Genomic DNA, 17,387 nt, shown 5'->3' with positions numbered 1-17,387 from the left:
TGAACCGTACGTGACACGATTGGTAGAAGTCGTAACAGAACACTATTTACAAAATTTCAGCCCCATCGGAAATAGTTTGATGCTTCCAGGGGCTTGAGATATCATATCAGGAGATCGAATTATATAGTAGCTATATCAGGTTATGCACCTATTTGGGCCATACTTGTCACGACTGCTGGAAGTCATAACAGAACCCTATTTAAAAAATGTCAGCTCAATCGGAAAACAACTGCGTCTTTTAGGGGCTCAAGATGTCAAATCAGGAGATCGAATTATATGGGAGCTATATCAGATTATAGACCGATTCAGACCACACTTTGCACGATTGTTAAAAGTCATAACGGAAGGTTATGTGCCAAATTTGAGCTCAATCGATTAATAATTGCAGATTCTAGGAACTAAAAAATCAAGTCGAAGGACCACTTTATATAGAAGCTACATCCAAATCTGGTGGCCACCGTAGCGCAGAGGTTAGCATGTCCGCATCTGAAGCTGAACGCCTGGAATCGAATCCTGGCGAGACCATCAGAAAAAATTTTCACGGTGACTTTCCCCTCCTAATGCGGGCAATATTTATGAGGTAATATGCCATGTAAAACTTCTCTCCAAAGAGGTGTCGCACTGCGGCACGCCGTTCGGACTCGGCTATAAAAAGGAGGCCCCCTATCATTGAGCTTAAACTTGAATCGGACTGCACTCATTGATAGGTGAGAAGATTGCCCCTGTTCCTTAGTGGAATGTTCATGGGCAAAATTTGCATTTTATATCCAAATCTGAACCGCTATGGCCTTTTGCAATCCCCAATGACCTACATAAATAGGAAGTAACTGTGAAAAATTTCGTGTAGTTAGTTCTACACGTTCAACCGCTATCGTGATTTCCACAGACGGACGGACAGATGGACGGACGTACATGGCTAAATCTACCAAGAATGTCAAGACGATAAAGAATATATTAGGTTGCCCAAAAAGTAATTGCGGTTTTTTTTAAAAGAAAGTAAATGCATTTTTAATTAAACTTAGAATGAACTTTAATCAAATATACTTTTTTACACTTTTTTCTTAAAGCAAGCTAAAAGTAACAGCTGATAATTGACAGAAGAAAGAATGCAATTACAGAGTCACAAGCTGTGAAAAAATTTGTCAACGCCGACTATATGAAAAATCCGCAATTACTTTTTTGGGCAACCCAATATATACTCTATAGGGCCGGAGATCAATATTTGGAGTTGTTACAAACGGAATGATGAGAATAGTACATACCCTATCCTATGGTGGTGGGTATACAAATTTCATTAAAAATCCAATTTTAAGCAAATTTTTATAAGACTTGGCAAATTACCCTTACCAACCATTGAATTTTAAATTAACTTTGTATTTCTTTCAGCCGGAGAAAGACACTCAGAATACATCAGAGACAGTGTTTTTCTTTTAGGAGAATATGCTGTATCAACATTGCTAAGTATTCTGCTCATTATAGGTGCAGCCAAGGTAATAAAATCAACAAAAATATTCTCTATTCACTTTCAAAATATCTTCCTTAAATATTCATACATTTTGAATGTTTTTAGAAATGTTTGGTTCTTTTGGCACCATGGTTGATAGCTGCCTGCGCCGGAACAATATTTATGGTCTATGTGGGTGGCACAGTTTTTTTGTTCATTCCCTTTGATGAAATAGGATTTCTACTTCCTATCTTGGGAGTTTCAGGTGAGACTTCATTAAAGAGCAACAGCAACCTTTGAATTTTTGATTCTTTTATCTTGCAGGTGTTATTACCTTGATTTTGTTTCCTGTGTTTGCATTATTTTGCGAAATATATCTTGAAAATTGCAAGAAACGAAAACAGGGTGTTGAAGATCAAATCAATAACAATAACTCAAATATAATGCATTTGATGGTGAAGGAATTAAAGGAAAAAGTGTAAACAGGGAGGAGGGATAAAGGCAAGAAGGAATCTGGATTCTTCAATAGACGGAAGCCAATACCACAAGAAAATCTTACTCCTAAATATATTGCATTTCCAATTGGGATGAATATTGTATGTTTAAACTTCCTCAAAAAACTTTCTTCAAAATAAATATTCTACCAAATCAATCATAACAAGTAAAAGCGTGCTAATTTCGGCCGCGCCGAATCTTGGGAAGTCATCATCAACAAAATTAATTTAGTTGAAGGGCATATTTTTATACTATTGGGTTGCCCAAAGAGTAATTGCCGATTTTTTAAAAGAAAGTAAATGCATGTTTAATAAAACTTAGAATGAACTTTAATCAAATATACTTTTTTTACACTTTTTTTCTAAAGCACGCTAAAAGTAACAGCTGATAACTGACGGAAGAAAGAATGCAATTACAGAGTAACAAGCTGTGAAAAAATATGTCAACGCTGACTATATGAAAAATCCGCAATTACTTCTTGGGCAACCCAATAGTATAAAAATATACCAAACTTCAGTTAAAACAGCAAAAATTAAAACCTCTAGGAACCGAACAAGGATAATCGAGAGACCGGTTTACATGGGAGCAATATCAGGTTGTAGACCGATTTAGACCGTACTTGGCACAGCTGTTGGAAGTCATAAAGGGTGATTTTTTTGAGGTTAGGATTTTCATGCATTAGTATTTGACAGATCACGTGGGATTTCAGACATGGTGTCAAAGAGAAAGATGCTCAGTATGCTTTGACATTTCATCATGAATAGACTTACTAACGAGCAACGCTTGCAAATCATTGAATTTTATTACCAAAATCAGTGTTCGGTTCGAAATGTGTTCATTCACCGTAACGTTGCGTCCAACAGCATCTTTGAAAAAATACGGTCCAATGATTCCACCAGCGTACAAACCATACCAAACAGTGCATTTTTCGGGATGCATGGGCAGTTCTTGAACGGCTTCTGGTTGCTCTTCACTCCAAATGCGGCAATTTTGCTTATTTACGTAGCCATTCAACCAGAAATGAGCCTCATCGCTGAACAAAATTTGTCAAAATTTGAACACATTTCGAACCGAACACTGATTTTGGTAATAAAATTCAATGATTTGCAAGCGTTGCTCGTTAGTAAGTCTATTCATGATGAAATGTCAAAGCATACTGAGCATCTTTCTCTTTGACACCATGTCTGAAATCCCACGTGATCTGTCAAATACTAATGCATGAAAATCCTAACCTCAAAAAAATCACCCTTTATGACTTCCAACAGCTGTGCCAAGTACGGTCTAAATCGGTCTACAACCTGATATTGCTCCCATGTAAACCGGTCTCTCGATTATCCTTGTTCGCACTATGTGCAAACCTCTCACATATCAATAAGTGCAGTCCGATTCAAGTTTAAAGCTCAATGATAAGGGGCCTCCATTTTATAGCCGAGTCCGAACGGTATGCCGCAGTTCGACATTTCTTTTGAGAGAAGTTTTACATGGGATAGTACCTCACAAATGTTGCCAGCATTAGAAGTGGCAAACCACCGCTGAAAATTTTTTCTGATGGTCTCGCCACGATTCGAACCCAGGCGTTCAGCGTCATAGGCGGTCATGCTAACCTCTGCGCTAGCTAAATTGGACAAAAAATGCGGCTTCCAGGAGCTCAAGAAGTCAAATCGGGAGATCGGTTTATATGGGAGTTATGTCAGGTTATAGACCGATTTGGACCGTATTTGGCACATGTGTTGGAAATCTGAACAGAAAAACGCATGTCAAATTTCAGCCAAATCGGATAAAAATTGAGGCTTGTAAGGGTTCAAAAAGTCAAATCGGTGGATCAGTTTAAATGGGAGCTATATCAGGTTATAGACCGATTTAAACCGTGCTTGATACAGTTGTTGAAAGTCAAAACAGAAGACAACTTGCAAAATTTCAGCCAAATCAGACAAAAATTACGGCTTCAAGGGGCTCAAGAAGTCAAATCGGAAGATCGTTTTATATGGGAGCTATATCAGATTAGTTTAAATGGGAGTTATGTCAGGTAATGGACCGATTTGGACCGTATTTGGCACTTGTGTTGGAAATCTTAGCAGAACAACGCAGCCAAATCGGACTAAAATTGCGGCTTGTTAGTGCTCAAAAAGTCAAATCGGTGTATCAGATTATATGGGAGCTATATCAGGTTATAGACCGATTTAGACCGTTCTTGGTACAGTTGTTGGAAGTCATAACAGAGGACTACTTGCGGCTTCCAGGGGCTCAAGTAATCAAATCGGGAGATCGTTTTACATGGGAGCTATATCAGGTTATAGGCCGACTTGGACCGTACTTAGCACAGTTGTTGGAAGTCAGCACAGAAGACTATATGCAAAATTTCAGCCAAATCGGACAAAAGTTCAGGGGCTCAAGAATTGAAATCGGGAGATCCAAATCTAAATCGATATCGCCCATTTGCAATCCCCAATGACCTACATCAATAGTAGGTTAGGTTAGGTTAGGTTGAAAAGAGGGTGCAGATATTAATCCGTCCCATGCCACTATGGACATACATCTAAGCCAGTAATCGGCTTGTTGTGCGCTCTAAAAACTATAAAGTAACCTCTAAAAAGAAAATTTTACGTTAGGAATTCCGTGCTACTTACAAAATCGTTAAATGTTTTCAATACCACTACCCTAAGTTGGTTAATGTCTGATATTGTGTCTTCACCTAAGTGCCGGTATCTGTTAGACGCGAAAGCCGGGCAATGACAAAGGAAATACTCCAACGTCCCATCATCTTTCCCGCATGTCCTACACATGCTATCACTTGCCGCACCGATTTTACATAAGTGAGCTTGTAGTCCTATGTGTCCCGTTATGATACCAATAGCTATACTGACCTCCTTCTTGCTTCCCTTCACTAATAGCTTCGTCTTCTCACGATCTTGTTCCCCCCATAGGATTTTCGCTGTTCTACCGACCGTTTCGCTGTTCCACACTGTTGCATGCGCATTCGTCGCCCACTGCCTTAACTCAGACTGCGTGGACCCGAAAGGCTTCGGGTTAACCAAGTTTATTGACGAAAGGCCTCTGGCCTTCACCGCCCTTTCATTTCCCCTTATTCCGTTCCGGCATAACGATGCGAATTTTGCCATCCTCAGAGAAGGCGTTAATCTCCTTCTTACACTGCAAGACTGTGCGTGACCTCACCGTCCTGGTTGTTTTTGCCCTTATGGCAATTTTATAGTCGGTAAATATGTTCACACTCGACGTTCTCGCGTTAGCACCACACCACTTCACACATTCCGTGATCGTCCGGATCTCCGCCTGCAGCACCGTATTATAGTCAGGCAGTCTAAAATAGATCTTTGTCCCTGGGTACTCAATGTAAACCCCCAGGCCCACTCTGTCCTCTAGCTTTGATCCATCCGTGTCACATGATCTTCCAGATGGCAATACAATACTACTCAATCGAAGACTGTGCCGATGGCAGCAGTGCCTCGCACTCGGCTTCAAGGTTCATTTCAGGTATCCGATCGGAAACCTCTTCCCTTCCTTCCAGGTTTCCTATCGTCGCCTCGATTATACCGCGATGGTATGAGCTGCTCTCATCCTCAATCCATTCTCCTATCGCCTTAAGTCTCAAAGCCAAAGTGGCTGCCTCACACTTGATCTGTTTGTCAATATGTCGGATATATAGAATAGTGCCCTAGTGGGCGTGGTCCTCATCGCTCCGCCTATGCCAAGACAACATGTACTTTGAACCTGTTTTATGGTCCTTATGTTGCACATTTTCTCCTTAGCAGTCCACCAAACTACTGAGGCGTAAGTAAGTATTGGTCTAATCACGCTCCTGTAGAGCCAGTGGACTATCCTAGGATTCGGGCCCCATTTCGTCTACATAGTGCCCAACATCTATGAGTCTGCTCAGTACGCTTCTGAATGTGACGCTTCCAATTCAGTTTTCTGTCCAAGATTACACCTAAGTATTTGACCTTGTCAGATATCGAAATCGTCTTATTGAGGAAACGTGGTGCATCAAATTGGCCCACCTTCCTCCTCCTCGTGAACAGGATTATTTCAGTCTTCTCTGGGTTAACGGATAGACATAAATAACTCTTTGAAATGGATAGAGATGTGATGCTACCGAGATCATGTGTAAAATTTCAATGTCCTAGGTAGTCCGGGTGCCTCTTGGCAGGGCCCTAAAGTTTTTCACAAAAATCTCTAAAATACCCATTTCAGACAAAGTTAGCTTCCAAATCGGCATTTTTTAGTAAATTTGCTCTGAAGGCTTCAAATATTGTTTGGTGCAAAAAAAAATTTTTTTGCATATGGGGACATACGAAGTAAAAAAACATAGATCCAAATGGGGGATCTGGCCAAATCTGGAATATGACGTGGCAGGTACCAAATGATTCAAAATAATACCACTTGTTAGAAAACCCTTTAGTTTTTAAAAGTTTTAAATTGCAAAGGCGGGTAAAAGATATAAAACTATTTTTGATAAACCTAAAACATCTAATGTGATGTTGAAATTCTTATACACACTCTAATGTTGGACATTCACTATAATGCACTGCTAACATACATTCACCCAAGCAAACATATTTGCTTATTTCATAATTAACAACATGGCTATATATAATACAATACAAGATATACTTTTCCCGTTGTGGGCGCACTTTTGTATTCGACGCTGACAAATGAAAATTGATTAGTAACGCTCTCTTTGTTTAATGCAGTAATGCAGATTGCACTTCCTTCTTTGGCTGACAAACATTTCCAAAGATGTGGACATTCGGAAATCTCTGCAAATAAAAATCGAATTATAACAAGTAATGAAAAGGCATTAAGTTCGGCCGGGCCGAACTTTGGATACCCACCACCTCGGGTATATATGTAAACCCCTTTTCGTCACAATCTAGTGAAAATTAGATAACCTAAGCACGCAAATTCGTCATGGACATTGAGTGGTCTAATAAATACAAGTCACTGTTCAATGTTGTAGAACAAAATATTGGTTTTTCAGGCAGCTATATCCAAATACAAACCGATCTGAACCAAATTGTGTTCGGATATTGGGAGGCCCAGAAAAACTCACTGTTTTAAATTTCAGCGAAATCGGGTAATAAATAAAGCTTTTATGGGCTTCAGACCCCTTTTCGGCAGATCGGTCTATAAGGCAGCTATATCTAAATAGAGTCCGATCAGAACCATATTTGGGTCCTATGTTGGGAGACTTGAAACTACTCAGCGTTTCAAAATTCAGCGAAATCGGTTAAAAAATAAAGCTTTTATGGGCTGCGGACCCCTTTTCGGCAGATCGGTCTATAAGGCAGCTATATCTAAATATAGTCCGATCAGAACCATCTTTGGGGCCTATGTTGGGAGACTTGAAACTACGGACTGTTTCAAATTTCAGCGTAATCGGTTAAAAAATAAAGCTTTTATGGGCTTCAGACCCTTTCTCGGGAGATCGGTCTATAGGGCAGCTATATCTAAATTAAGGCCAATCTAAACCATTTCGCTGAAATTTAAAAAAATTAGTAATTTTAGACCTCTTAAGATAATCGGTTAAAAAATAAAGCTTTTATGGGCTTCGGACCCTTTAGCGGGAGGTCAGTCTATATGGCAGCTATATCTAAATATGAACCGATCTAATCTATATTTAGATCAGATGTCAGGAGGCTTAAAATGACCCACTGTTTCAAATTTCAGCGAAATCGAGTAATAAATAAAGCTTTTAAGGCCTTCAGACCCTTTATCGGCAGATCGGTCTAAATGGCAGCTATATCCAAATCTGGACCGATCTGAGCCAAATTGACGTAGGATGTTAAAGGGCCTAACACAACTCACTGTCCCAAATTTCAACAAAATCGGATAATAAATGAGGCTTTTATAGGCCCAAGACCGTAAATTGGAGGATCGGTCTATATGGCAGCTATATTCAAATCTGGACCGATCTAAGCCATATTCACGAAGGATGTCGAAGGGCCTAAGACAACTCATTGTCCCAAATTTCAGCAAAATCGGATAATAAATGTGGCTTTTATTGGCCTAAGACCCTAAATCGGCGGATCGGTCTATATGGGGGCTATATCAAGATATAGTCCGATATAGCCCATCTTCGAACTTAACCTGCTTATGGAAAAAAAAATATTCTGTGCAAAGTTTCAGCTCAATATGTCTATTTGTGAAAACTGTAGCGTGATTTCAACAGACAGACGAACGGACATGTCTAGATCGTCTTAGATTTTTGCGCTGATCAAGAATATATATACTTTATAGGGTCGGAAATGGATATTTCGATGTGTTGCAAACGGAATGACAAAATGAATATACCCCCATCCGTGGGTGGTGGGTATAAAAACATTTTATAACGCTTTATATTCAGTCCAGCCGAACCCACCACAATGGACTCAAGACTATAATTCGGGAGATTGGCCTATATGGTAGCAATATCCATATATGGTCCAATTTGCATCATGTATGGAAGAATGTAGAGTTATCAAAATTAACTCAATACAGCAAATTTCAGTGCCTTTTATGGTCGCAAGACCTTTAATTTATTTAAATCAAACTAAGCTTATATGATTTAAATAAATAAATAATATTTTTAATATTTTATCAACTCATCAAATTCTTCTTTTCCCTACCCATCCTAATATTTTTTTACTCACTATATAACACACTCAATTGACAAATATTTGCTTATTTAACAAATCCCCTCACCCAGTGCTATATTTAACCCACTAAATATGCATAGCTATTCTCTCTGTGGGCATACGAGCATCATAGCGCCGACATATGTATGTAAAATTGTTTGTGTCACTCTCTCCCACACTCACTCATTGATGTAATGCAGTAATGGTTTGTCAATTGTGCGCCCACTGCTCGCTCCTCTTCTCTCTGTGTTTATTGTTTCAATCTGTTGCCCCGAACAAAGATCGACAAGATGTGAGAACTAGAGAAAGAGTTTGACTGCAATAACAACAATCAAGTGCGTATTTAGAATCATTGAGTAACCCAGTGAAAATTATACATACGTACATGTGTATATACAAAATGACTGCAATTCGTATGGAACATTTTTATAATAGAAGTGTTATCATACCACTCATTATGGTAAAGAAGGAACCCTGGAACCCTAATGCAGACAAAATTGTTAAAAAATAGAGCTATGCAAATGCAAATTTTGCCCAAGAACATTCCACTAAGGAACAGGGACAAACTTCTCACCTATCAATGAGTGCAGTCTGATTTAAGTTTAAGCTTAATGATAAGGGGCCTCCATTTTATAGCCGATTCCGAACGACGTGCCGCAGTGCGACACTTCTATGGAGAGAAGTTTTACATGGCAACCTCACAAATGTTGCCAGCATTAGGAGGGGAAAACCACCGCAGAAAATTTTTTCTGATGGTCTCCCTAGGATTCGAACCCATGCGTTCAGCGTCATAGGTGGACATGCTAACCTCTGCGCTACGGTGGCCTCCATTAGAGCCACATTTCGATATAGCTGTCATATAGAACAATTTGAGTACTTAAAAGTCTCATTTTTTACCAGAATTCACTGAAATTGAACCAGGGATATCGTTTCCATTACACCATATGGCTGAGACAATTTCTTAGTGTTCCCCAGCCACAATGTTTGCTTGGCAATTTCTCACTGTCACTCTTTGCCAAGGTATTGCCGCATTTCTATTCTCAGCGGTAGTTTATTATCGTTGGTATTTAGATCGTGACAGCTGTTTCAGTGTCAGTGTTTTCCGAAAAATTAAATAAAAAACAATTTAAAAATTAAATAAAGAAAATTGTAAAAAAAAACTTTACTAAAACCACCTCAAATCACGCAAATTTCACACAAAAAAATGGCTACGGATATTTTAACAAGACAAAGTGTCATAATTGGTGCATTTTCCACTGTCATAAGTCTGATATGCCTGCTAAGGGAAAGCCTGGACTTATGGGACAATTGGGAATGGAAAGATAGTGAGTAGCAAAAAATAAACATTTCTAAATATAGCACCCAAAAAAAGACATGATGAGCGTGACAGTGAATATGTGCCATCTGGTACGTTTGAACAACTTTGGAAATAGTAAAGCGCACTTCGCTCGCCATGAATTTGAAGAACATAGAAAAACTGCTTAGGGCTAAGAATTGAAGTTTTTTTCTTAGAGATTATATAAGAAAATTCTAGTTTGGCCACTGTGTCGAATTTCAGAGAATTGGAACAAAAAATGCGCCTTTTATGGGTCCAAGACTTTAATATCGAGAGATCGGTCTATGTGGCAGCTATTTCCAGATCTTGACCGATCTGGGCCAAATTGCAGAAAGATGTCGAAGAGTCTAACACAACTAACTGACCTAAATTTCAGCGAAATCGAACAAAAAATGCGCCATTTATGGGGCCAAAACCTTAAATGAAGAGATCGGTCTATATGGCAGCTATATCCGAATATAGACCGATCTAGGCCAAATAGTAGAAGGATGTCGAGTAGCCCAGTATAACTCATTTTTCTAAATTTTAGCCAAATCGGACAAAAAATGTGCCTTTTATGGGGCCAAGACCTCAAATCGAGAGATCGGTTTATATGGCAGCTATATCCAAATCTGAACCGATCCGAGCCAAATTGTAGAATTATGTCGAAGAGACAAAAAAACTAACTATCCTAAATTTCGGCAACATCGGACAATAAATGCGCTTTTTATGGCCAAAAACTTTAAATCGACAGATCAGTATAGACCGATCTAGGCCAATTTGAAGGAAGGATGTCAACCGATCTAGGCCAATTTGAAGAAGGATGTCGAAGGGCCTAACACAACTCACTGTCCTAAATTTGAGAGAAATCGGACAAAAAATGCTTCATTTTTGGGGCCAAGACCTTACATCGAGAGATCGGTCAGATATGGCAGCTATATCGAAATCTGGACCGATCGGAGCCAAAATGAAGAAGGATCTCGAGTAGCCCCACACAACTCACGGTCCCGAATTTCAGCAAAATCGTATTATAAATAGCGTTTTTATGGGCCTAAGACCCTAAATCCCCAAACACTTTGTCTCATATTTGGATATCAGATTCTAATTCTACATTCAAATACCTTTTATTTAACCCCATATTCCCATGGTCAGTAAATAAGTCCTGTTTGGGGGGTGTTTTGGAGAAGGGGTGGACCTCCAGATACATGGTCCCACATTTGGATATCAGATTCGTATTCTACTCCCAAATACCTTTCATTTGAGTCCCATATTGCTATGGTCGGTAAATATGTCCGATTTAGGGGTGTTTTTGGGGGTTGGGGTGGCCCCCCTAACACTTGGTCCGACAATTGGATATCAGATACGTTTTCTTATCCTAAATACCTTTCATTTGAGTCCCATATTGTCGTGATTGGTCTAAATATATGTTTGGTAGGTTTTAGGGTGGGGCGACCCCCCTAGGTACCCCATCCGAAATTTGGATACCAAATTTTTATTTTTGGGGTACTATATGAGAGCACACAAAATGTCGCTTAAATCGCACCACCCATCTCCGAGATCTGGCGTTTATGAAAATTAAGGTAAGGGGAGGGTCCGCCCCCCCTTCAGATATCAGAAAATGTAGTACCCTATTTTCACCACGGGATCATTATGCCGTTTCTGAGTCTATAAGGAACACACAAACAAACAAACCTACAAACAAACACAAATTGATTTTTATTAAACTGTTTCTAATAGCTTCTATTTCTAATAATTTCAGCGGAAGACTTGGATGAACACTATGGCAACATTATGCTTTATGGTACAGTCTCCCTATTCTCTATTTTTCTTATTTGGGGTGTACACAAGGTAAGAATTTTAGATTTTATGTTTATAACAACTTATTTCGAATTCACTACAATTTCCAGAGACGGCATCTTCTAATGGCACCTTGGTTGTTGTGCAGCTTTGCCTTGGTTGGAATTTACATCTATGCGCTAGCGTGTAACTTCAAACATTTGCCATTGGTTCGCGTGGAAACTTTGGCCGTATATTTAGCGACTATTGGTAAGGTTTATTTGCGAAACTATAAACCCTTGTTCCTTCATATAATTTCCGATGTTTATCCCATTGCAGGTGCTCAAATCCTTATTTTGTATACTCTGTGTTCTTTGTTTTCTCAAATAAGACACGAAAGGAGTGAAGAGCAGAAAGCTAAACGAAATAACTATCGCAAGATTTAAAAAAGTCGCTGAATTTAGAAAAACAAAAAAAACAAAATTTAAATCGAATTTATGACACGAAAAACGAGCTATTTGAACATGGTCCAAATGCCATGTAAGCGATACTTACACCAATACATGTATATCTGGAATTTTGGGAAAAAAAAACTGAAATGGAACTCATTGACTTTTAGTCGATCAAAAGTTTATTTTCATAGTATTGGTTTACGGGACCGAGGGCCCATAAGCAATAATGACTGTCCACAGACTTCTTGAGCTTTGGAATGACATTATTGGATATAAGCCCTCATTATATGGAAACAAAAATACAATATATATAAAGCATAACCTATATAAGAGGCATCAACACTTTACAACTTTACTTCAAAATTTGGAAATCACCAAACGAAAAGTGATTGTTTGGTGTGTAGTCCTGAAATTACATTTCAATAAGGCAATAAAATATACATATTTATACCAATAGAGGCAATAATGTAGCTTGTAATTTATTAATACATATATGTAATTAGTATGACTTAAATAAAAACTTCAATTTTAAACTACTAAAAGTGGGCTATGGATGGTATTTTATTTTCCGAGAGGAAAGTTTCAGTTATGGGCCAGGATGCCCGCATGAAATCTTTATTATTTCATGCAAATGTTGACCGTGACTGCGCCTCAAATGGTCCATGTGCCTCGTCAAATTATAGCATACTAACCAAGATTCCAACATTTCGATGGGTATCTTGCGAATAAATGCTACAATGTTGTCTTCCAATACGCCAACAGACGTACATGACCCTTAATATAGCCCCTCAAAAAATAGTCTGAAGGCGTTAAATCGAACGATCTAGGCGGTCAATTGACCGGTCTCGAACTTTAAATAAAATATTTACCAAACTCGCCTCTCAATAAGTCCATTTTTATGCCTGCTATGTGGCATGTGGCACCGTCTTGTTGAAACCACATGCCATGCAAGTCAAGCTCTTGCATTTTGGGCACAGAAAAGTTGCATTTCATCTCGCGGTAGAGCCCACTATTCACAGTTACGTTACGATTCGCATCATCTTTGAAAAAGTACGGTCCAATGATACCACCAGCCCATAAACCGCATCAAATTGTGACTCTTTCTGGATGTATTAGTAGCTCTTGCAATGCATTTGGCTGAACTTTACTCCAAACTCGACAATTCTGCTTATTTATGAACCCATTGAGCCAAAACTGAGCTTCGTCGCTGAACACAATGAACGCGCGATGAACTTTCTTAACAGAGCACGCAAACAATACACTAAACAGGCGTGAGCTGTATAAAGCAGTGTTGCCAAAAGGATAATAACTATAAAATCACCGTTTATAACGGTAGGTGCTTAGTATGACGATTATGAAGAGTAAGACGAACATTTCAGCTTGTGAGAGTTGTTACGTTGTTAATGAACAAATTAATCGTAATATATCTTTATACCAAGCGAATAAAGTGCAACTCCTATAGAATAACATTTAATAAATATTACCAAATACTTATATGTTACTCGCTCAGTCGAGTAATGCCCAACTTTACTCGTCCACGCGAATCTTGCATGATTCTAAGATCTTCCAAAAATCCTCAGCCTGAGGTTAGGTTAGGTTGAATGGATTGTCCTCCAAAGTTGAGTTCACTTGGAGTTGCAGTTTGTCCAATTGTGGTACCCTAAAGAGAGAAAGGGAAGAGAAAGAAGATGGAAGGCCCCGGACTAGAGGTTATACACGAATAAAAGAAAGACAGGAGGAGTAGAGAACCTGAGCGGGGGGGTAAAGAAACGCCAGTCCCCACACAAGCGCGGATCCACCTACGCAAGAGCCTGTGGCAACCCCCGTCGGAACCATCCTGATCCCTCAACAAACCTCCAGAGGTGCGTTCGCAAATTCACCCAGATCACAGAAGAAACAGCTTCCCGGAAAGGAGAGCCTACGTCTTTGCAGATAGGGACAGGAACACATCAAGTGCTTAATAGTCTTCACCTCATCCGCATCGAGGCAACTCCTACAGAAGTCATTGTTCGGTATACCCATGCGCCCCGCCATGCAGCCCATGACACAGTGTTCGGTTATGCCCTATGTCAAGGTCTTGGCTATGTGCCACTTGTCGAGCTACTGAACACAGTAGATGGAATGGCCAGGGCGGCGTCGGCGGCAAGTTGGAGCTCGGTGGATGGTTGCCGGACTGCAAAGGCGCTATGGCCAGTCATCGACCGGAGGAGGACGAGGGAGTTGCTGGCTTTCGATAAGAGGTCGCACTCGTCCGCCCTCTCATTTCCTGGAATCTCCTCATGCCCAGGAACCCATGTCAGCGTCACATCGTGGGCCCGGGTACTACCCAGGGATTCCAAACAATCTGCAACGCATCTCGACCTCATCACCGCACCCAATTGCATCTGCGCTTAGCTCGCATCCGCACTAGCTTGAATCCGCACCAAGTTCGCAGAAGAAGCACTCAGGAAGCTCTATGTGCAACAGCAAAGTGGGCTACCGAGAGTGGTCTAGGTGTAAATCCGTGCAAGACAGAAATAGTTCTTTTCAGCTGTCTGCCTGGGAGGAGAGAATGTTCCATTTACAGAAAGCGCAAAATACCTGAGAGTTCGACTGAACAGGAAATTGAACTTCAAATCCAACATTTTGGGAAGAGCAAAATACCTGAGAGTTCGACTGAACAGGAAATTGAACTTCAAATCCAACATTTTGGGAAGAGCAAGAAAGGCAACTCTTGCCCTATGCACCTGTAAGAGAGCCATAGGCAAAAGTTGGGGTTTAGACCGCGTGTTATGCACTGGGTATACACTGTTTTTGTCAGACCTATAATACTATATGATGTTATGGTCTGGTGGACGGCGCTCCAAAAGTCCATCTACTGCTCAATTCTCAACCGGATCCAAAGGATGGCTTGCTTGTGTATCACAGCCACACCGAGGACGACTCCATCTGATGCACTAAATTTAATGCTACATCTTATGCCTCTGGACATTGTGGCTAGACAAATTGCAGCGACCCCTGGCGTGAGGGTAAGTGAGCTTTCTCCTTGGTCACTTCGCGGCTACGGACACTATGTTATCCTTGATACAATGTCCGATGTTCCAGGCAGTGTGGATTACACTCTACACCCTACCACTATTCCTGATAGCACCGATTGGAACTACGATATCCCTGGATGGTTCCAAACTAAACAACCAGATGGGCTTTGTGGTGTACTCTAAAGATCTAGAACTGGCTAAATTGAAAAGGTTACCCAATCACTGCAGTTTATATCAAGCGGAGATCCTTGCATTTATGCAAGTGGTGGAATGGCTTAGATATAATGTCATAACGACGATTGGCATAAATATTTTCTCAGGCAGCCCGACAGCCATTAAATCCCTGGAAAAGGTATTTCTGAACACAAAAACCGCCTTCGACTGTCGCAGATATTTCAACGATATGACTGAACAATTCGAAATTCATCTGTTTTGGGTGTCGGGCCACAGAGATATCCCAGGGAATTGTAAAGTGGATGAGCTTGCGAGACTAGGAACTACCCTAAGTGTTCAGGGCCATACCCGAAGGACAACAAATGATTGATGGTCGCAAGAGGGAGCGGCTGTGTGCATTCGAAAACTATGTGGCCTAATTTAGACTTGAAGAGGCCTACCGTTTTGGTGTCACTGGCTAAAACAGACGTCTAATTCATTGTGTCCGTCATGACAGATCACTGTCTAATCGGAAAACCTGCTGACAGACTGAAGCTTGCCAGCAACGACTTTTGATGTCAGAAGCTGTGAGGACATCGCAGATGAAGAGACTATAGAACACCTTGTGTGTGTGTCCCGCACTAGCAGACTGAAGGAGTTCCTGATTTCTTTAAGAACCTGTCTGATTTAGCGGATGTGAACATTCGCAAGTTATTGGGCTTTTTAAAGCGATCTGCTATGGAGAGAAAGTGCAACATCAGGACCATACAACAGGTTCAGAGAACATCTTGTCTTGGCATAGGCGGAGCGATGAGGACCACGCCCTCTAGGGCACTGGAGACTATTCTAGATATCCGACCAATGAAACTTAAGGCGATGGGAGAATGGATTGAGGGTGGGAGCAGCGGTATAATCGGTGCGATCATAAGAAACCTGGAAGGAAGGGAAGAGGTGTCCGATCGGATACCAGAGATAAATCCTGAAGTCGAGTGCGAAGTACTACTACCATCGGCACTGTCTTGGATTGACGGAACCCTAGTATTGCCATCTGGAAGATCATGTTACACGGATGGATCAAAGCTTGAGGACAGAGTGAGCCTAGGGGTTTACATTGAGAACCCAGGGACTAAGGTCTGTTTTAGACTGCCAGACCATAATACGGTCCAGCAGGCGGAGATCCGGGCGGTCACGGTCGGTAGGATGGCGAAAATCGTATGGGGTGATCCAGATCGTGAGAAGACGAGTCTATTAGTGAAAGGAGGCAAGAAGGAGGTCAGTATAGCTATTGGTATCATAAAGGGACACATAGGACTACAAGCTCACTTATGTAAAATCGGTGCGGCAAGTGATAGCATGTGTAGGGCATGCGGGGAAGATGATGAGACGTTGGAGCATTTCCTTTGTCATTGCCCGGCTTTCGCATCTAACAGATACCGCCACTTAGGTGGGGACACAATACCACCTTAGGGGAGTGGCATTGAAAACAATTAAGGGTTTTGTAAGTAGCACGGAATTCTTAACTGAGTACCGTGAATACCGGTGTTATTCTACTCTCAACTACCTTTTATTTGAGCCCCATATTGCCATGGTCGGTAAATGTGGCCAGCTTGGTAGGGCTTCGGTGTGCGGCGTCCCTCCAAACCCTTAAACCAATAATTGGATATTAAATTAGTTTTCTACTCTCAAATACCTTTCATTTGAAACCCATTTGTCATGATTGGTCTATATATCCATTTGGCAGGCTTTGGGGGTAGGGCAGCCCCCTTAGCCACCTCACCCCAAATTTAGATACCAGTTTTTATACCCTACACCACTACTGTGGTACAGGGTATTATAACTTAGTACATTTGTTTGTAACACCCTGAAAGAAAAGAGATAGACCCATTGATAAGTATACCGATCGACTCAGAATCACTTTCCGTCTGTCTGTCTGTCCGTCCATGTTAATTTGTGTACTAAGTACAGATCGCAGTTTTCATCCGATCATCTAAAAATTTGATACAGGCATGTTTTTCGGCCTAGAGACGAAGCCTATTGAAATTGGAAAAAATCAGTTCAGATTTGGATATAGCTCCAATATATATTTTCGTCCGATTCGCAGTA

At 40.6% G+C, this 17,387-nt stretch overlaps 1 protein-coding gene and 1 long non-coding RNA gene across 2 annotated transcripts; both read left to right on the top strand.

The window, feature by feature from the left end:
• Window positions 1–1,400: 1,400 nt before the first annotated feature.
• Window positions 1,401–1,846, top strand: LOC106094006 (uncharacterized). The gene is made up of 3 exons (XR_009398306.1): window positions 1,401–1,490; window positions 1,571–1,709; window positions 1,769–1,846. It is a non-coding gene; the product is annotated as an uncharacterized LOC106094006 (long non-coding RNA).
• A 7,780-nt stretch (window positions 1,847–9,626) lies between these two features.
• On the top strand, window positions 9,627–12,656 carry LOC106093900 (uncharacterized). The gene is made up of 4 exons (XM_013261070.2): window positions 9,627–9,896; window positions 11,646–11,734; window positions 11,794–11,932; window positions 12,002–12,656. Exons 1-4 carry the CDS (start codon window positions 9,776–9,778, stop codon window positions 12,106–12,108), a joined length of 456 nt encoding a protein of 151 aa, XP_013116524.1. The 5' UTR covers window positions 9,627–9,775; the 3' UTR covers window positions 12,109–12,656.
• The last annotated feature ends 4,731 nt before the right edge of the window (window positions 12,657–17,387 follow it).

This window comes from Stomoxys calcitrans, chromosome 5 (assembly GCF_963082655.1).
Source record: "Stomoxys calcitrans chromosome 5, idStoCalc2.1, whole genome shotgun sequence".
NCBI classification, from domain to species: Eukaryota; Metazoa; Arthropoda; class Insecta; order Diptera; family Muscidae; genus Stomoxys; species Stomoxys calcitrans.
The sequence above is the reverse complement of the archived record's forward strand: the minus strand, read 5'-3'. Positions and strand labels throughout refer to the sequence as shown.